At 41.8% G+C, this 22,177-nt stretch overlaps 2 protein-coding genes across 2 annotated transcripts; one reads left to right on the forward strand and one right to left on the reverse strand.

Moving 5' to 3' along the window:
- Positions 1–615: 615 nt before the first annotated feature.
- LOC110492362 (proteasome subunit alpha type-1) lies at positions 616–14,006 on the forward strand. Its single transcript, XM_021566614.2, has 10 exons — positions 616–725; positions 2,638–2,682; positions 2,842–2,943; positions 3,134–3,237; positions 3,603–3,691; positions 3,951–4,021; positions 4,154–4,283; positions 6,131–6,210; positions 6,401–6,505; positions 13,553–14,006. The coding sequence occupies exons 1-10, from the start codon at positions 723–725 to the stop codon at positions 13,610–13,612; spliced, it is 789 nt and encodes a 262-aa protein (XP_021422289.1). The 5' UTR covers positions 616–722; the 3' UTR covers positions 13,613–14,006.
- Positions 13,884–21,975, reverse strand: ric3b (RIC3 acetylcholine receptor chaperone b). Its single transcript, XM_036951336.1, has 6 exons — positions 21,707–21,975; positions 20,415–20,638; positions 19,947–20,028; positions 18,111–18,204; positions 15,668–15,798; positions 13,884–15,449 (listed from the first exon to the last, which is right to left on the reverse strand). Exons 1-6 carry the CDS (start codon positions 21,816–21,818, stop codon positions 14,482–14,484), a joined length of 1,611 nt encoding a protein of 536 aa, XP_036807231.1. The 5' UTR covers positions 21,819–21,975; the 3' UTR covers positions 13,884–14,481.
- Positions 21,976–22,177: the final 202 nt, after the last annotated feature.

Genomic DNA, 22,177 nt, shown 5'->3' on the forward strand with positions numbered 1-22,177 from the left:
TAACAGGGTCCAGGCTCTCAGTGTCCAGCCGTTTCAACCCCCCAAAAAAACAGACAGTGCGGTGGGCAGAGAGAGAAGAGAGAGTGAGAGATGAGGAGATAGGGGGAGAAAGAGAGAAAAAAAAGAGTGGGAGAAGCTTAGAGCGAAACTGTTGATGGAGACCTTTATAAATGCATAGAAATGTCCCTAGAAAGAGACATTAAACGCTGAAAACTTTTTATGCTGAGCCTGAAACTGAAATTAAGATTAAGATTTCTGTTAGCAGAGGTCCTCGAGGTGTGTGACAATTTTTGTGAAGAAAAATAACAGGTTACTGAAGGATATTGTGTATTGTTGTTGTTGACATTCAAAGTGCTCATCTAGGCACACTGCAATTATGCCTGTCATTGCAAAAAAGAAATATGCTATAACAAAATGTGGGTTGCTTGTATTACTGCAAGTATTTTATTCTAGTTATTGCAACCTCCGAGGACCATGAATGTGAAATAAACTTAAATAATCAAAAATCTAAATTTACTTTAAGAATTGACAGGAATCCTGGCATTAAAAGTACATTTAAACATAGATAGCTGTCTTTGGTCAAGTCAAAATGATTAAAGTTTCCAATCTTTGATGACATTTCGAATTTTCATCGACTGGACAGACTTCTGAGATCTACTGCTTTGCCTTACGTGACAGATTTAGGAAATTAAATCAAACCAAGTCACAGTTCAGCAGCAGAGATGGTAAGAGTGTATAAAGCATGCGTTTTGTTTGAAGCTTGAATATTTGCTTAAATAATACAGATTGTTGCATACATTGAATGACAAAGGTGTTTGATAAAGATGCTAGCTATCACTCGTTAAAATAGTTTAGTCTATGAACACTAACGTTACGAAACGAGTGCACTGTGAGTAAGCATTAAACATAGCTACTATAGTAGCGTCTATGGACGTTTATGATTTTGCACGAGTTAGCTAGCTACTGCCTTATTGGCAATCTAGCTAGCTGTAACAATAGATTAAATAAAGTATCCAACCTAGTTTATGTAGCTAGCTAGGAGCTAACATAGCTAGCTAATTTAGATGGCTGGCTAGCTACCGAGCTGTGTTAGCTAGCTAGCCTAGTAAATGTTGAGTGTTTCACTTTCGTTACCCAACTTTTACCGAATGCCAGTGTTCTTTGCACTCAACCTATGGATGCAAATTGAAAACTTCTAGCTAACTAGATGCTTTCTTCCAACTGTTTGGGACCAGCTACTTTGTTGCTTGAACAAAGCTATCATTCCTATTGTATCTCTGAAACTTCAAACATGTTCGACGTCATGAGAGGTGCACCCATAGAGGTCCTATTCTAATTCTATGGGTGCACTCATGAACCAGAATCTGGCTTAACAGGAAACGTTATGGCGAATCTCCTTTAAACCCAGGAAGCAGCCATTCAATTTGCCACCAGTCACCAGCTTTTCAAATTTAATAACGTTAAAATACGTTCGTTACTCAACAAATATAGAGTTTTTTTTTTTTATTGTGTAAAAATACTTTAAAGTACTACTTAAGTAGCTTTTTGGGTGTATGTACTTTACTTTACTATTTATATTTTTGACAGCTTACTCCACTTACGTTACATTCCTAATGAAAATAATGTAGTTTTTACTCCATACATTTTCCCTGATACCAAAAGTATCGAATGCTTAGAAGGACAGGAAAATGGTCCAATGTTCCACACATCAAAAGAACATCCCTGGTCATCCCTACTGCCTCATATCTGGCAGACTCACTAAACCCAAATGCTTCATTTGTAAATGATGTCTGAGTGTTGTCCCTGGCTATTTGAAAATATATGTTTTTAAACTAGAAAATCGGGCTGTCTGGTTTGCTTAATATAATGAATTTGAAATGATTTAGACTTTTACTTTTGATACTTAAGTTTATTTAAAACCAAATACTTTTAGACTTTTACTCAAGTAGTATTTTACTGGGTGACTTTTACTTGAGTCATTTTCTATTAAGGTATCTTTACTTTTACTCAAGTAGAACAATTGGGTACCTTTTCCACCACTGCAAGCAACTGAAGAAAACAATCATATTTGACACCTTCAATGCACAGGTTGTAAGTCTACAACAGCTCAATAGATTGGAGGTGCCGAATAGGCCTTTTTTCCATGAAATCAATTTTTTTATTTAGACATTTTTTGGAAGTACATACCATGATGGCAGTAAATGACGATAGTTGCAAATTGAAACTTAATTTGATGAGTAATAAATGTATTTTGAGATTATTACGCTTGAAAAGCAGGTCAATGGCTGCTTCCTGGGCTTAAAGGAGATTCGCCATATCAACTTTTCCTGTAAGGGTAGATTCTGGTTTAGATGCTCCCCCATGACAGGTGGCTGTAAACAAAGCCACAAGATTGGTTTCTAGCTGTCTCTATAATTTATTTATAGCAATGCAATACTTTTGTCTGGAAGAGTCTAGGGTGGCAAACACATTCTGTGTTGAGGTGCAGTCCACAACAGTTTTTTGGTCGATAACTCATTGCAATGCAAGAGAACTACATAAGTAAAACATGTCATGTGTATTGCTAGACAAATGTACATTGAAAATATTGACACTACTGCCTTTTCTCTCACTCTCTCTCTCGCGCTCTCTCTCTAGTTCCGTAACCAGTACGACAACGATGTCACAGTATGGAGTCCTCAGGTAAGGGACTTTTTTTGCCATATATGGTCATGATTGCTTGCAACTTTCTCACGTACTCACTAGAGTGTGAACATTAAATTGTATCTAAATGTTTAGGGAATGAGGTTCCCTGCAGTGTCTCCCAAATAAGTTAACGTTATCGATGCACTTGTGTTTCAGGGGCGCATTCACCAGATCGAATACGCCATGGAGGCGGTGAAACAAGGTTCGGCTACAGTGGGGCTCAAGTCCAGAACCCATGCAGTCCTGGTTGCTCTCAAGGTATTCCCCGTTAATATCCCAGTTCTATTCTACACTGACAGTTTTGGTTTTTCAAGAGTTACATAGGAGCTACACTGGGGTATCAGGAAAACGGTATGTCTTTTACCTGCTACATTGGACGCGTGGCGTGAGCCACTCGCAGTGACTGTCAATGGGCTGTTGAGTGAGACTGGTGTTTGTTTCTCCACAGCGAGCCCAGTCAGAGCTGGCTGCTCACCAGAAGAAGATCCTCCACGTTGATGAACACATTGGCATCTCCATTGCCGGGCTGACTGCAGATGCCAGGCTACTCTGGTACCATTTACATTATTATTATTATTATTATTATTATTATTTTTTTTTACATTTGAGTCATTTAGCAGACGCTCTTATCCAGAGCGACTTACAGGAACAATTAGAGTTAAGTACCTTGCTCAAGGGCACATTGACAGATTTTTCACCTAGTCAGCTCGAGGTTTCGAATCAGCAACCTTTCGGTTACTGGCCCAACGCTCTTAACCGCTAGGGTACCTGCCGAACACTAGACTACCTACAACACACACACCAGTTGTCCAGTTGTAGAAATAAAATGTATGGAAAAACCATGTGTCTGTCTGCAATGTATGTCTACTGTAATTTGTGTCAAGATAACCACTTCTTTCCCCTTCTATCTTCAACAGTAATTTCATGAGGCAGGAATGCCTGGACTCCAGGTTCGTGTTTGACAGGCCTCTCCCAGCATCGCGCCTCGTCACTCTCATCGGAAGCAGTATCCTTTCAGTCTTGCTTTCAATTATTGATCCCTAGAAGCCTGCACCCAGTTTGCCATGCATTAACATTTTGCTTAGTTTAGGACAGTCCTAGGGGACCCCAAAACAATCCGTTTGAAACTTTGATACTCCAATAAAAATGTATGCAATGTGTCAATGTCAAAAATGGCACTTTCTTGAGATAAGCGGTGAGGTTTGGGAAATGGAGCGCTGTGCTCTCTAGACAGTTGACAAGGTACGCCTTGACCAGTCCCTCAGAAACTCAAATTCCCACACAGAGGTATGGAAGAAGACCCTATGGTGTGGGACTGCTTATCGCTGGCTACGATGTAAGTTCTTTGTAATCTTTTAAGGGAAACTATGTATGCTGATCAAGGTGTGTAAACCTCTGTATATGTGATTCTTAAAGCAATACTTATTAGTAATGTGAAGTATCAAAGTCATTTGGTCTCTTCTTGTAGGACATGGGGCCTCATATCTTCCAGACCTGCCCCTCTGCAAACTACTTTGACTGCAAAGCCATGTCCATTGGAGCTCGCTCCCAGTCTGCCCGCACATACCTAGAGAGACACATGGACACCTTCCTGGACTGTGAGAGCATGCACACACACACTGTATTTGTGGTTTTCACAATTACTAACACAAATGCATACCTGAGGGCACACATATGTCTACTACACATACTATAAAGTAGATGCTGTTTGAGGCTTGTTTCGCTGTATCATATCTCACTCACGCACACCTACAGTTGAAGTCGGAAGTTTACATACACTTATGTTGGAGTCATTAAAACACATTTTTCAACCACTCCACAAATTTCTTGTTAACAAACTATAGTTTTGGCAAGTCGGTTAGGATATCTACTTTGTGCATGACACAAGTCATTTTTCCAACAATTGTTTACAGACAGATTATTTAACTTATAATTCACTGTATGACAATTCCAGTGGGTCAGAAGTTTACATACACTAAGTTGACTGCGCCTTTAAGCAGCTTGAAAATTCCAGAAAATGATGTCATGGCTTTAGAGGCTTCTGATAGGCTAATTGACATCATTTGAGTCAATTGGAGGTGTACCTGTGGATGTATTTCAAGGCCTACCTTCAATTCAGTGCCTCTTTGCTTGACATCATGGGTAAATCAAAATAAATCAGCCTAGACCTCAGAAAAAAAAATGTAGACCTCCACAAGTCTTGCTCATACTTGGGAGCAATTTCCAAACGCCTGAAGGTACCACGTTCATCTGTACAAACAATAGTACTACACAAGTATAAACATTGTGGGATCACGCAGCTGTCATACCGCTCAGGAAGGTGACTCGTTCTGTCTCCTAGAGATGAACATACTTTGGTGCAACAAGTGCAAATCAATCCCAGAACAACAGCAAAGGACCTTGTAAAGATGCTGGAGGAAACAGGTACAAAAGTATCTATATCCACAGTAAAATGAGCCCTATATCGACATAACCTGAAAGGCCGCTCAACAAGGAAGAAGCCACTGCTCCAAAACCGGCATAAAAAAGCCAGACTACAATTTGCAACTGCACATGGGGACAAAGATTGTACTTTTTGGAGAAATGTCCTCTGGTTTGATGAAACAAAAATAGAGCTGTTTGGCCATAATGACCATTGTTATGTTTGGAGGAAAAGGGGGAGGATTGCAAGCCAAATAACACCATCCCAACCGTGAAGCATGGGGGTGGCAGCATCATGTTGTGGGGTGCTTTGATGCAGGAGGGACTGGTGCACTTCACAAAATAGATGGTATCATGAGGGAGGTAAATTATGTGGATATATTGAAGCAACATCTTAAGACATCAGTCAGGAAGTTGAAGCTAGGTCACAAATGGGTCTTCCAAATGGACAATGACCTCAAGCATACTTCCAAAGTTGTGGCAAAATGGCTTAAGGACAACAAAGTAAAGATATTGGAGTGGCCATCACAAAGTCCTGACCTAAATCCTATAGAAAATTTGTGGGCAGAACTGAAAAAGCGTGTGTGAGCAAGGAGGCCTACAAACCTGACTCAGTTACACCAGCTCTGTCAGGAGAAATGGGCCAAAATTCTCCCAATTTATTGTGGAAAGCTTGTGGAAGGCTACCCAAAACATTTGACCCAAATTAAACAATTTAAAGGCAATGCTACCGAATACTAATTGAGTGTATGTAGACTTCTGACCCACTGGGAATGTGATGAAAGCAATAAAAGCTGAAATAAATAATTCTCTACTATTATTCTGACATTTCACATTCTTAAAATAAAGTGGTGATCCTAACTGACCTAAGATGGGGAACGTTTACTAGGATTACATGTCAGGAATTGTGAAACACTGTAGCCAAATTTAAATTCAGTTTATGTAAACTTCCGACTTCAACTGTACACGTTCAGCACCTGCTCTGTGCATTTATCCTTTTGTCCATTGCATTGACTATACTCAGGTAATCTGAATGAGCTGGTCAGGCATGGTCTGCTTGGGCTCAGAGAAACACTCCCAGCTGAACAGGACCTCACCACTAAGGTAAGCTTATATGGCTCAACCAACCTGTCATAGCCCTCATGTTCCCCACAGTTCAGGGCTGTGTTCATTAGGTCACCCAACAGAAATGTTTAAAAAAGTTTTGCAACATGAAAATAAAATGCAGTTTCTCTGTTTGGTGCCTAATGAACACAACCCTGGGCTTTACTGAGTAGCTCTCCCTGCCTTTCAGAATGTCTCAATCGGCATTGTGGGGAAAGACATGGAGTTCACCATCTATGACGATGATGACGTGGGTCCTTTCCTTGAGGGTCTGGAGGAGAGGCCACAGAGAAAGGTAAGAGTCGACTTGGAGTTACTGTGGAAAGTGGTTGGATTAATGCTAGCCTGGATCCACACTGAAACAGAACAATTCATTTGGTATCTAGGCTAGGATAATGCACTCTCAAAGATATTTGTAGATGAGGTTATAATAATATTATAGAATGGTTAACAAACATGACATCACAAATTTCACTTGATGGTCCCGAACAGTCAAAATCATGTTTTTCATGAAATTGGATGACATTTGGATGAAACCAGATCAAGCAGATGTATTTATCAAGCCCTCTATAGATCAGCAGATTAGATCAAACCGAGCCTGAATCCCCAGAGAGCAAGCAATCCAGATCAAAGTAGGAAAAATACCTGCCTCTAAAGTTTGACCATAAAGTGTATTTATTTGGCTTTTTTTTAAATGTATTACAGTAGTTACACAGCAAGAATAAAGTCATTTGATATACATTACCAATCAAAAGTTTGGACACCTACTCATTCAAGGGTTTTTCAAATTTTTTAAAAACAACATCAGAACTATGAAATAACACATGGAATCATGTAGTAATCAAAAAAGTGTTATATTTGAGATTCTTCAAAGTATCCACCTTTTGCCTTGATGACAGCTTTGCAAACTCTTGGCATTCCCTCAACCAGTTTCATGAGGTAGTCACCTGGAATTCATTTCAATGAACAGGTGTGCCTTGTTAAAAGTTAATTTGTGGAATTTATTTCCTTCTTAATGCGTTTGAGCCTATCAGTTGTTGTGACAAGGTATGGTTGGTATACAGAAGATAGCCCTATTTGGTAAAAGACCAAGTCTATTATGGCAAGAACAGCTCAAATAAGCAAAGAGAAACGACAGTCCATCATTACTTTAAGACATGAAGGTCAGTCAGTCCAGAAAATTTCAAGAACTTTTAAAGTTTCTTCAAGTGCAGTCGCAAAAACCATCAAGCGCTATGATGAAACTGGCTCTCATGAGGACAGCCACAGGAAAGGAAGACCCAGAGAAACCTTTGCAGCAGAGGAAAAGTTTATTAATGTTACCAGTCTCAGAAATTGCAGCCCAAATAAATGCATCAACTATTCATGGTCGAATTGCTGCAAAGAAACCACTACCGCCAACCCCCTCTTTTACGCTGCTGCTACTCTCTGTTTATCATCTATGCATAGTCACTTTAACTGTACCTAGATGTACATATTAGCCCAACTAACCAGTGCCCCCGCACATTGACTCTGTACCGGTACCACCTGTATATAGCCTCGCTACTGTTATTTTCACTGTCATTTTACAGTTTTTTATTTTATTTTTTTACTTATCTATTATTTACCTAATACCTTGCACTGTTGGCTAGGGCTTGCAAGTAAGCATTTGACTGTTGTATTCGGCGCACGTGACAAGTAAACTTTTTGATTTGATTACTAAAGGACACCTTTTAATAAGAAGAGACTTGCTTGGGCCAAGAAACACGAGCAATGGACATTAGACCGGAGTCCAAATTTGAGATTTTTGGTTCAAACCGCTGTGTCTTTGTGAGACGCAGAGTAGGAGAAAGGATGATCTCTGCATGTGTGGTTCCCACTGTGAAGCAGGGAGGAGGAGGTGTGATTGTGTGGGGGTGCTTTGCTGGTGACACTGTCAGTGATTTTATTTAGAATTCAAGGCACACTTAACCAGCATGGCTACCACAGCATTCTCAGTCCATCCCACCTATCTCCGTAAACCACCCTCTTATGATTTGCATGTGCCATATATTTTTCAACTGTGCTGTGATGTTTCACATAATTTCTGAATCTGTCTAATTGCATAGTATCTACAGGTTGTAAGTTAAAGTATTATATTGTTGATTGACTATGGTTTTCCAAATCTCCCAACAGTGCTATTTGTAGGGTTAATTTTTGATAAATGTTGTGATTTCTCAGGCCATTCTTGAACCTGTGACCAAAAACAATAAGTGGGGGCAATACCAGAATAAGTGATCTAATGATTGTCTCTTTGTCGAAAAATCTGCAGCTTAGATGGTTGTATGCTCCATATATACGGAACAAAAAATATAAACGCAACAGGCAACAATTTCAACGATTTTGCTGAGTTACAGTTCATATAAGGAAATCAGTCAATTTAAATAAATGAATTAGTCCCAAATCTATGGATTTCACATGACTGGGCAGAGGCGCATCCATGGGTGGGCTTGGGAGGGCATAGGCCCACCCACTGAGGAGCCAGGCCCGTTCAATCAGAGTTTTAACCCCACAAGGGCTTCGTTAGACAGAAATACTCCTCAGTTTCATTAGCTGTCCGGCTGGCTGGTCTCAGATGATTCCGGAGGTGAAGAAGCCGGATGTGGAGGTCCTGGGGTGGCGTGGCTACACGTGGTTTGCAGTTGTGTGGCCGGTTGGACGTACTGCCAAATTCTCTAAAAGGACAGAGGAGGCTTATGGTAGAGAAATTAACATTGAATTCTCTGGCAACAGCTCTGGTGAACATTCCTGCAGTCAGCATGCCAATTGCACGCTCCTTCAAAACTTGAGACATCTGTGACGTTGTGTTTTCGGGGGGGAAAAATGCATTTCAGCTGATGAAATATGGGACCAACGCTTTACATGTGCTTTTATCATTTTGTTCAGTATACATAACATTCTGTTTATGGCAATTTTTTATTTAAATTGAAAAACTAAGTTTTGAATCAAGCGTTGTTTTGCATATCAGTTCATAAACCACGTGCCAAGGAATGGGCACATCCAATCTCTTCCCAACTCTTTTGCAACCTGTATGGCGCCACGGTCAACGTTTTGGTCCTCAAGTAAAGCTGATCATAAAGTTACTGGTCCTTCCCCCATGCCAAACACTTGAGGTGGTGGGATTATTAAGGGGTTTTTGAGAGAAGAAGAGAAAAATAAGCCTAATTTGAATACACCAATGTTAATGTCTTATTCTTTTACCTAATTTAAATAAGTACCTTGTAACCAACATTATAGAAGGCGCATGGGTTTACATATCTAGATAGTAGGGATGTGGATCTTTGCCTTTCAAGACACTTCGATACGTTTCAAGATGTAGTGCATTCGGAAAGTGTTCAGACCCCTTGACTTTTTCTACAGTTTGTTACGTTACAGCATTATTCTAAAATGGATTAAATAAATAAAAAATCCTCATCAATCTACACACAATAGCCCATAATGACGAAGCGAAAACAGGTTTTTCAACATTTTTCACATTTTATAGAAATACAAAATACCTGGGAGACTAGTCAGGATCGAGGCAAATATGAACAGAGCAAAGTACAGAGACCCTTGATGAAAATCTGCTCCAGAGTGCTCAGGACCTCAGACTGGGCTGGTTACTTTCTAATGTGTTGCAACTGACATTTATTTTCCAATTGAAAGAGAACCACTACTTTTTATTTGTTTTTCTCCACTACTCCGATCAGCAAAATAATGTTCTGATCCGGTTCGAACCCCAAAACAGTACTGGTTTATATCATAGTCCATTCTGGACTTGGGGACTGTGAAGATACCTTTTTTTGTTTTTGTTTTTTGAATTTTACCTCTCACAAAAAAGTAGTGATGAAGTCAATCTCTCCTCCACTTTGAGCCAGGAAAGATTGACATGCATATTATTAATATTAGCTCTCTGTGTACATCCGAGATCCAGCTGTGCTGCCCTGTTCTGGGCCAATTGCAATTTTCCTAAGTCCCTTTTTGTGGCACCTAACCACACGACTGAACAGTAGTTCAGGTGCGATTAAAACTAGGGCCTGTAGGACCTGCCTTGTTGATAGTGCTGTTAAGAATGCAGAGCAGTGCTTTATTATGGACAGATTTCTCCCCATCTTAGCTACTGTTGTATCAATATGTTTCGACCATGACAATTTACAATCCAGGGTTACTCCAAGCAGTTTTGTCACCTCAACTTGCTAAATTTCCACATTATTCATTACAAGATTTAGCTAAGGTTTAGGGTTTAGTGAAGGATTTGTCCCAAATACAATGCTTTTAGTTTTAGAAATATTTAGGACTAACTTGTTCCTTGCCACCCACTCTGAAACTAACTGCAGCTCTTTGTTAAGTGTTGCAGTCATTTCAGTCGCTGTATTAGCTGACATGTATAGTGTCTAGTCATGCGCGTACATAGACACATTGGCTTTACTCAAAACCAGTGGCATGGCATTAGTAAAGATTTAAAGTAAGGGGCCTAGACAGCTGCCCTGGGAAATTCCTGATTCTTACCTGGATTATGTTGGAAAGGCTTCCATTAAAAAACACCCTCTGTGTTTTGTTAGACGGGTCACTCTTTATCCACAATATAGCAGTGGGTGTAAAGCCATAGCACACGTTTTTCCAGCAGCAGACTACGATCGAGAATGTCAAAAGCCACACTGAAGTCTTAACAGTTTAGAAGGGAGGAACTCAAACTTGTATTCCTTAGGCTGGGATCCGCACCATGCAGCTGTTGCAACAGCACATTTTTCACTGACTCTCTACTGGTGCGAATTCATTATGCCCATTCTGATGAAAAACATTTAGTAAATGTGACGAAACGGGGAGGGACCTACCTAAATTTGTCCAATAGAAACTTTAGTTTTGCTCTGTTTGCTTCCATATATATATATATATATATATATATATATATATATATATATACATACATACATACATACATACATACATACATACAGTGTATATATGTACATACATACAGTGTATATATATACAGTGGGGAGAACAAGTATTTGATACACTGACGATTTTGCAGGTTTTCCTACTTACAAAGCATGTAGAGCATGTCTTTCATTTGTATCATAGGTACACGACGGAATCTAAAACAAAAATCCAGAAAATCACATTGTATGATTTTTAAGTAATTAATTTGCATTTTATTGCATGACATAAGTATTTGATACATCAGAAAAGCAGAACTTAATATTTGGTACAGAAACCTTTGTTTGCAATTACAGAGATCATACGTTTCCTGTAGTTCTTGACCCTGCTTATAGGTTTCCGCTTTCATCTGTGTCAGCTGCACTTGGGTCGGGAGGGACTCCACATCATCCAGCATACAACAACCATTTCATGAATTCTTCTTCCGACACTCCCAAAATGACTCTTTTAATAGGTGCCCTGCTCTGTAGCTCAAAGCACGACACATCATATTCTCCAAATTTTGTGAGTTCCAACACCTTAGACACACACAATTTGATGAAGCCCACTTCTTGTGGTTTTTTACTTTACACAAAGCTTTCTCCACTACTTTGGATGTCTTCAATGGGTTAACCAAGTCAGGCGTCCATCATCTCAGAAAACATAATTATCCATTGTATCTTGTAGAAGTATCAACACTAGTATCTCACATCAATTTAGCTTATTTCTTTCCATTTCTTTGGACGAAAGTCAATTTTTCTCATTTCCACCACCAACCGATGGTGGCCCCATCTCCGCCATTGTCTTCTTCCTCGTGCCTCTCAGTACACACAACTGGTTCGCTATGTCAGAAATACCCGCTCACTTTTTAGACTGGGATTCAGGAGGCGGGATGGAGGTAGGATTATTAAGGGCTTTTCATGACATCACAAAAAGTCAAATTTTAATACACCAATGGTAACATCTTATTCTCTTACCTAACTTAAATAAGTACCACCATGTAACCAACATCGCAGAAGGCGTGTGGTTTACATAGCTAGGTAGCTAGTCTGCAGAAATTTGACTGCAGTGTGTCAGTAAATACTTAAAAAAAAATGTTTTTAATGATATTCTTCTAATGTTTCTGCTTTCATCTGTGTCTGGTGTAAGCTCATATTTTTCTTCCTGGTGCTAGCTAGTAACTGGCTAGCTAGGTTTTCAGCCAGCATGTTCAGATGCGCTGTGGCGTACAAACTGGTATCAATTGGTATCAAGGAACCTAACGTTTGCCAGGAAAACATTCCCCACACCATTACACCACCGCCACCAGCCTGTACCGTTGACACCAGGCAGCACGGGTCCATGGACTCATGCTGCTTATGCCAAATCCTGACTGCCATCAGCATGAACCCGGATTTGTCGATCCAGGATTTGTCGGACCGGGCGATGCTTTTTCACTGCTCAATTGTCCAGTGTTGGTGATCGCATGCCCACTGGAGCCACTTCTTGTTTTTAGAGAATGAGAGGGGAACCTGGTGTGGTTGTCTGCTGCAATAGCCCACCCGTGACAAGGACCGACTAGTTTTGCGTTCTGTACACCAGTTCTACTGCGCCGTTATTTGCCTGTTTGTGGTCCGCCTGTTTGCTTTAGGATTCTTGCCATTCTTCAACCTCTCATCAACGAGCTGTTTTCGCCCACAGGATTGCTGCTGACTGGATGTTTTTTGGTTTGTCGCACCATTCACGATAAACCCGCGACACAGTCATGCGTGAAAAGCCCAGGAGGCCGGCTGTTTCGGAGATACTGAACCGGCACGACATGCACCAACGATCATACCACACTCGGTTGCTTAGGTCACTCGTTTTGCCCATTCTAACGTTCAGTCAAACAGTAACTGAATGCCTCGGTGCCTGCTTTATACATCAAGCCACTGCCATGTGACTCACTGTCTGTAGGAGGGAACCTAATAAACTGGCCACTGAGTATGTATGTATGTATTTAATGAAAAGTACCCAGACCTCACCCTGAAATTGTTCAAGATGAACTAGCTAGCTTGATAAACAGTGCTGCCAATTCCATTTGAATTTGCTAGCTAAACTATACAGCTAACATTTTGTCTATTGATACTGTTACAATAACCAAACAGTTGGATATAAACAAATCAGTAGTGAAACCATTATGTGGTGTATGATAGGATTGGATGTCGCATGCAATTTCAATGTCGATTTGTGTATCAGCAAATTTGCTTGAGATAATCTCACTGCAACACTGCGTCCATGTTGCTTGACATAAGCATTTTCAAAGAACCCAAAGTCAATGTGAGCTTCCCTCCCACTCAGTATTTTTTCAGACTTCCTGGTAGCTTGACATAAGAAAGTACTTTTGTTTTCCATTTTTATCTGAACGGTAATCAAGATGTGATGTGTCCCGCCCTGTGTGTCCTAGGTTATCGGGGCTGCAGATGAGCCTGCGGCAGACAAACCGGATGAGCCAATGGATATCTGAGACTGAGGATGCAGAATGATGACACACTTTGTCACACTGCGGTGGCCAGAAAACAAATCCAGCTCAGCACCCCTCGCTGAACTGCCATGGGTCAATTCTGTGTAGCGACAATGTGCTACTCAATGAAAATAAGTTAATTGTATGCTTTCCGCTAATAAAATTGGATGTTGCTTTTCTATTGGTAGAATGTTACATTCTCTGTAAGTAATACACCTTTTTTCTGAACTAGGTGCCATTGTTGTTTTTGTTTTATCACACACTTGAGACAAGGTTGTTGTCAAACCAGAATATTTTATTTGTGAGATTCCACAGTAGTTACTTTTTTTGTAACGCTGACATAACGCTCCTGGTAAATATAGTCATCAGTAGTGAATAAATAGTGTATAAAAGTGAATGCTTTTTCAATAACTTATACCCATGAAATAAGATCATTCCCATGTATTCTAATTATGGTTTATTGCACTAAGAGGACAACAAGCATACTCTCAAGCCCAGATGTGAATCAAGACTGTAGGAGCACAGTGCCTTCCAAATCATTCAGTTCACTGTAATGCGCATTGTGCCAAAGCTATTATGCGATAGTGAACATCTGAACAAAGCATTGGTACAATACTGTGGGTATGACTTCTGCTTCAGACTGTCACTTAGGAAGAGATACCATCTTTCTCAGGTGGAGCTTTTTGATCCTATGTTTATAGACTGGCTACTGCTAACCTTCATGCTATGGCCCATCCTGTTTGGAAGCATTGGAGGCTAGGAAGAAATGTTGCTAGACGGGCATAGCCAGACTCAAGTTTGTGGGGCGCACTCTACTTTCCCAATTATAGGAAGGAATTTAGGGGAAGTCAATCAACTCTGTTTTCTTTTGGTCATTTCTTCTGCTTCTTGTTCCTTTTCCTTCTAACACGAGAACGGCTAGTTGACATCTCCGTTGACAGGTTAACACCGTCCTTTTCCTCTCGCTCCAACATGGTGGGCATCTTCAGTGTAAACTCAAGCTCCTCCTCTGCACCACCCCTGTCTTCATCAGCCAGACCCAGCTTGTCATTGGCCCCACCCTCCTCCCTGTCCATTCCTGCTTTCTCCACCTCAGTCCCACCCACATCACGCTTAGCCCCACATTCCTCATTCCCAGTGGCCAAATCAGCACATCCCTCCTCATCAGTATTCAAATCAGCCCCTGCCTTAGCTACACCTACATCATCCTCAGCCGCACCCTCCTCCTGGTCAGCCCTGCCCTCTTCTTGGTCAACTCTAACCACCTCCTGGTCAACTACGCTCTCTTCCTGGTCAAGCCCACCTTCTTTCTGGTCAGCCCTGCCCTCTTCCTGGTCAATCCCAACCACCTCCTGGTCAACTACGCTCTCTTCCTGGTTAAGCCCAATGTCTTTCTGGTCAGCCCTGCCCTCTTCCTGGTCAACCCCAACCACCACCTGGTCAACTACGCTCTCTTCCTGGTTAAGCCCAATGTCTTTCTGGTCAGCCCTGCCCTCATCCTGGTCAACCCCAACCACCTCCTGGTCAACTACGCTCTCTTCCTGGTTAAGCCCAACGTCTTTCTGGTCAGCCCTGCCCTCTTCCTGGTCAACCCCACTCTCCTTGTTTGCCACACCCTCTTCCTGGTCAGCCCCACCTTCCTTCTGGTAAGCCCCACCCTCCTTCTGGTAAGCCCCACTCTCCTTCTGGTAAGCCCCACCCTTCTCCTGGTAAGCCACACCCTCCTGGTCAGCCCCACACTCGTCGGTCCTCTCTGGCTGCTCTTCTGTGCTGGTTGCCTGGGTATGGTCGTATCCACAGAAGGGCTCTTCCCAGCATGGATGGGGATCCTCTGGGAAACCTAATTCAACCATGGATACATAAACAGTATATCATTATGTTTCCATACAGCCCTCAGAGGCATTAAACCCTACTTACTGTATGTTACACCAAAATGAATGACGTCATAAAAGAGCCAAAGTTTGACTTCCATTAAAAAAGCACAAATGACATGTTGTTTAGAAGAATGCCCACAATGGTGTGGGGTGGTACAGAAAAAGGGCTTCAATCCCAGTCTACCTTCCCAGTGTTGTGCCCCCATCTCTGTGGGGGCAACCCCCTCCACCAGGCGGCCCTCCTGCATCACCCGCGTGATCTCTCTCAGCTGGAGAAGCAGTCTCTCCTCCTGGTCGGCACTCACCCCTGTCACCCTGCAGGGAGAGCAGCAGAAGCATAGGTAAGTATGCTTAAGGCAGTGATTCCCAAACTAGGGGTCGCGCCTGATGTGAAAATGGGGTCGTGGGAGAATTTCCAAAATTCAGAGGAAGAAAAAGATTCACACATTTTTGTTGTTGTTGATATATATACACATACACACACACCTTATAATATCGTCTTTGTATCTCAAAATCATTGTTATGTGGTTAACCTTAAATACATCCAAATAAAAAATAAATCTAATCTAAAAGATCAAATTCAACCAGAGCGCGCCCTTAGATCATGGGAAAAGGCCGCACTTGACCGTTGCACTTGAATCATTCACATAGTGAATGGCTAGGCCCGTTACGATATGAAACCACGCACTATTGCAGAGACTTTGATATTCCCGGCTGCAATTGATAAGGTGAAAACAATGTGTGGTGAGGCAGAGGCACATAAGTATTCAGACCATTTGCTATGAGACTTGAAAATTGAGCTCCGGTGCATCCCGTTTCTATTGATCATCCTTGATATGTTTCTACAACTTGATTGGAGTCCACCTGTGGTAAATTCAATTGATTGGACATGATTTGGAAAGACACACACCTGTCTATATAAGGTCCCACAGTTGATAGTGCATGTCAGAGCAAAAACCAAGCCATGAGGTCGAAGGAATTGTCCGTAGAGCCCCGAGACAGGATTGTGTCGAGGCACAGATCTGGGGAAGGGTACCAAAAAAATTCTGCAGCATTGAAAGTCCCCAAGAACACAGTGGCCTCCATCATTCTTAAATAGAAGAAGTTTGGAACCACCAACTCTTGCTAGAGCTGGCCACCCAGCCAAAGTGAGCAATTGGGGAAGAAGGGGAGGTGACCAAGAACCCGATAGTCACTCTGACAGAGCTCCAGAGTTCCTCTGTGGAGATGGGAGAACCTTCCAGAAGCACAACCATCTCTGCAGCACTCCACCAATCAGGCCTTTATGGTAGTGGCCAGATGGAGCCACTCTTCAGTAAAATCCACATGACAGCCCACTTGGAGTTTGCTAAGAGAGACGAACTGAGTTTGCATTGAGAGAAACTATTGTCATTCACAATGGATGTAAAAAAGAAAACAGACTTGGTTGAATTTCTGCGTAATGAAAAGAACATGTCTCCTTGTCTATATGTAACAGACATTTGGGAAACTGAATGCAAGCATGCAGAGAATACAAAAACACTCTACAGATGAGTGACCGACTTGGTGGATTCAGAGGAAATAATTCTTATTGGAGAGAGTCTTTCAAAAGCCAACCATGACCCCCTTCCATCGGAGGTGCCATGTTTCTAACAACAACAAAAAACAGCATCAGTAAGTGTCCCACACGAGTGGTGACTGCTCACCAATGCTGGGAAGAGCACTTTGGGACCTACTTCCTAATCCGTTTGACTGCGATCGTGGCTCAGTTGACATGCAGGTAAATGAAATCGGAACAGCTGATCGAGCTGCCATGTGACCGAATGCTGTAGACAATGCATTCACAGGTGACTACGGAGGAGTTTTTTTGACTCAAAGGGAATACCCTGCCCTCTCCCTCTGAGCATTACAACTTGTACTACCGTTCGCCAGCTCATATCTGCGTGAAGGTGCATTCAGTGCTCTTGTCTGCATTAAAACCAAATATCGATCCCTGTTGGATGTGACAGCAGAGATGAGGTGCGCACTGTCAACCACGCCCCCTGACTTTGAGAAGCTCCGCCGCGACATGCATCAAGCACGCCCATCTCATTAGTGGTGGTGAGATAAGAGACATTGTCAGACTAATTTGCAATTGACTGTCATAGCCCCACATTAAACGTATGTGTTTGTGAGTTGAGAAGACAATCAGAAATACTGTTAAAATGTTTTTCAATTGACTGCCATGGCCCCAAATAAAAGTAAACATTAGCTGTTAATATATATATATGTGTGTGTGTGGTTATGAAAATGGGGTCGTGGGCCAAAATAGTTTGGGAACCCATGACTTAGGGTCTACCCATTAGAATTTATTACAGGTATGCTACTTCAATCAATGGGACATGCAATAACAGTTAAGTACACACATTAATAGCAATGTAAATACATTGTTCAATTCAGATTGTATTCAACATTTTATTCCTAAATTTAAAAAAAAATGTATCCAATATTTTGGCCGGCAAAAATGGTGTAAGGTGGGAAAGGAAAGAGACCCAGAATATATTTTTTAAAAAGTTGAATATATGTGTTTTGGTATGCAAAGAGAGACTGAAACGAGAAGAAATGAGAGATGTCCGTGGAGCAAGACTTTGGCCAGGTAAACAACAAACCTTTCAGGACTGTAGCTGGCTTTGGACACAATCCTCTCCATCACCATCTCTGTCTCCCTCAGCTTATCCTGCAGCTGAGTCAGCTCAAAGTCCGCTAGAGAGAAGGAGAGCGAGAGGAGGAGAGAGGGTCAGTTAAGACCTTTCAGGAGGGCATTGTCTGAAGTGAAGCTAAACTATTTGATTGTACAGTCGTGACCAAATATTAATTTCCACAAAGTTTTCTGCTTTAGTGTCTTTAGATATTTTTGTCAGATGTTACTATGGAATACTGAAGTATAATTACAAGCTTTTCATAAGTGTCAAAGGCTTTTATTGACAAATACATGAAGTTGATGCAAAGAGTCAATATTTGCAGTGTTGACCCTTCTATTTCAAGACATCTGCAATCCGCCCTGGCATGCTGTCAGTTAACTTCTGGGCCACATCCCGACTGATGGCAGACCATTCTTGCGTAATCAATGCTTGGAGTTTGTCATAATTTGTGGGTTTTTGTTTGTCCACCCACCTCTTGAGGATTGACCACAAGTTCTTAATGGGATTAAGGTCTGGGGAGTTTCCTGGCCATGGACCCAAAATATCAATGTTTTGTTCCCCGAGCCACTTAGTTATCACTTTTGCCTTATGGCAAGGTGCTCCATCATGCTGGAAAAGGCATTGTTCATCACCAAACTGTTGCTGTATGGTTGGGAGAAGTTGCTCTCAGAGGATGTGTTGGTACCATTCTTTATTCATGGCTGTGTTCTTAGGCAAAATTGTGAGTGAGCCCACTCCCTTGGCTGAGAAGCAACCCCACACATGAATGGTCTAAGGATGCTTTACTGTTGGCATGACACAGGACTGATGGTAGCGCTCACCTTGTCTTCTCCGGACAAGCTTTTTTCCGGATGCCCCAAACAATCGGAAAGGGGATTCATCATAGAAATTTGCTTTACCCCTGTCCTCAGCAGTCCAATCCATGTACCTTTTGCAGAATATCAGTCTGTCCCTGATGTTTTTCCTGGAGAGAAGTGACTTCTTTGCTGCCCTTCTTGACACCAGGCCATCCTCCAAAAGTCTTCGCCTCACTGTGCATGCAGATGCACTCACACCTGCCTGCTGCCATTCCTGAGCAAGCTCTGTACTGGTGGTGCCCCAGTCCCGCAGCTGAATCAACTTTAGGAGACGGTCCTGGCGCGTGCTGGACTTTCTTGGGTGCCCTGAAGCCTTCTTCACAACAATTGAACCGCTCTCCTTGAAGTTCTTGATGATCCGATAAATGGTTGATTTAGGTGCAATCTTACTGGCAGCAATATCCTTGCCTGTGAAGCCCTTTTTGTGCAAAGCAATGATGACGGCACGTGTTTCCTAGCAGGTAACCATGGTTGACAGAGGAAGAACAATGATTCCAAGCACCACCCTCCTTTTGAAGCTTCCAGTCTGTTATTCGAACTCAATCAGCATGACAGAGTGATCTCCAGCCTTTTCCTCGTCAACACTCACACCTGTGTTAACGAGATAATCACTGACATGATGTCAGCTGGTCCTTTTGTGGCAGGGCTGAAATGCAGTGGAAATGTTTTTGGGGGATTCAGTTAATTTGCATGGCAAAGAGGGACTTTGCAATTAATTGCAATTCATCTCATCACTCTTCATAACATTCTGGAGTATATGCAAATTGAGGCAGCAGACTTTGAAAATTAATATTTGTGTCATTCTCAAAACTTTTGGCCACGACTGTATGTTTTAGAGAGAAACTATTTAAATGAATGATGCTGTTTCTTTGTATAGAGTTATCAATATAACTGATTCTTAAAGAGGAACGATTTAAGAATCGTGAGATTACAGTTTGTAACTCACTGATCTTTCTCTTCCGGTTCTCTGCTCTTACTGAGGGAAATCTGGGTTCAGAAGGTACAGCGCACTTCCCCTTTGAGGTTATCTTTTGAGAAGAGAAAAAAACATTATTCAACAATAGGATTTAAGGGTTTAAACATACAACACGCAGATTATAAATGGGCATTTGATTTGGACCTTTTCTGTGAGAATAGGATACAATGGACTGTGTTTCCATGCGTGTCTTCCTAGTATGTGCATGTGTACGCATGTTAGGGCTGGGCCAGACTACTTGATTCACGGTTTGTATTCGATACATTTTCGCATGCAAACTTTTTGTCTTCAGCCCCGTTGCACATTTAAAACGCTAACATGCCTGTAACTCTAAATCATTTTCATGAGAGTACTGGAACACACACATTCTTTAAAATGCTCAGCCCTATTGTCTGTGCGTGTATGTATATATCCTATGTCAACCCCACAACACCGCACCTTAAACAGGATGTAGAGGATGTAAAGAAGGATCGCAAAGCCGTAGATGGGGATGATCTGCCCTGCCAGGTTGGACTTGCCCCCGGTTCCTACCCCTGTGCCCCCACCCCCCTTAGCCCTGGCGATAGCCTCGGTGTTGTGTGCCCTGGTGGACCCAGCAGCACTCTGGCCCTGACTGTCCGGAGCCATCTGCCGGTGCACCATGGGAGGAAACCGTCCTGAACCTGCAAAGCAAATGTGGTAGATGAACCCGATACTGTGATATACTGGAATTAACATACTGGATATACTGGAATAACAACTTTGTTGCGACGGTGAGTTGGACTTACGCTGTTGTGATAAGGTAGCCCTGCTGTCGTAGCCTTGCTAATGCATAATGCATGTCTGACTTTAATTCAATAAGAGGAAAGTTGCAAAATGGAGAGTTGAAAATAAAGAGAAGGGAGGGACAGAAAAGTAGGCTAATGTTTGGGAAAGATTTGGTGAAGTGGAAGGAGAGGACGACAGCAGTGCCGGCCGGCTATGTTATGTGTGATGATTGTGAGGCGCTACGCAAATTCGACAGTCACAAGATGGGGACTTCAAATAGGCCTGTGGCACGTCAAGGGAAGCCTACTGTTCAGATGGGTTAAATGGAAACTGAATTCTGACTGTAAAACCTATAACCTCTCACATAGCTTTTATATTAAGTCCTGCAGAATTAAGCAATATTTTTTGCAGTAAAATAGTACACCAAATGTAAACAAAATGTTTACTTGGGAACAGGAGTAGAGAAATATGATTTCTTTATTTCAGCATCTTGAGAGAATGTGAATGATCAGCTAGAACCTCAGATGGTATCTATCAGCATCAGCATCATACAAGTTGACTAACAAATAGCCTACCAAAATCTCGGAAATTATAGGCAGAAACATATCTAAATCAGGCAACAAAAAAATACTGCACCCAGTTAAAAAATCGTCCCCCCGTCTTTGACAGTAGCCTGTAGCGCAATTTCTATATGTGAGTGTTGGGGTCGGGTGCGGGACTCCGATTTGAACTTTTTTCACATAAAGTCAGGCTGTTGCGGGTGAACAAACAGCTGACCCACCACTCCTCCCCGGTGATGACAGCGCCCTCTGTAGGGATGTAGCTGGTATTATTCAAAGATAACCAGAAATAAACGACGATGTGCAGTAAAAAAATAAAAAAAATGTTAAAATGCAAGGAAAGGTAAGCCTACGTACGAATCTATAATAGTTAGCTAGAATAATACAGATATGTAACATTTTTAGAGCGTTTTTAAACCTTACCCTCGGTCTGTGCACCCTTCCCTCCGCCTAGCAGCATTTTCGGAAGCAGAAGAGCAACGCAGAGCACGAGACAAGACACTAGCGTAACCTTTTGAAATGTTGACATCGACATTGTTACAGCCGCACGGTTGCTTTTGCAGGTAAATGTACTTAAAAGGCAACACGAATACACAAACAATTCAACACAGAGGGTCAAGTGGATGCTGCGTCGGGCTCCTCAGCATCATCCATTTGTGCACACGTCCTTCGCTGAAAAACGGAAGTGTAACCTTTGTAGTGGGTGCACCTCTCCAGTAGATGGCGCCAGAGAACCTTTATTAATTTCGACCAAATAGAAAGGAAAATAGAAAGGATGTGATGGCACTGCATCCATTTTTTGTCAATATGGTAAAGTCGTTTTTTGAACTCTTTATACCTGCTATAATTACTGTCTCTGTGTGATAGATTAGATATTGGTAATAACTGGGAAAA

The sequence above is a fragment of the Oncorhynchus mykiss genome, chromosome 2, assembly GCF_013265735.2.
Source record: "Oncorhynchus mykiss isolate Arlee chromosome 2, USDA_OmykA_1.1, whole genome shotgun sequence".
Classification (NCBI taxonomy): Eukaryota; Metazoa; Chordata; class Actinopteri; order Salmoniformes; family Salmonidae; genus Oncorhynchus; species Oncorhynchus mykiss.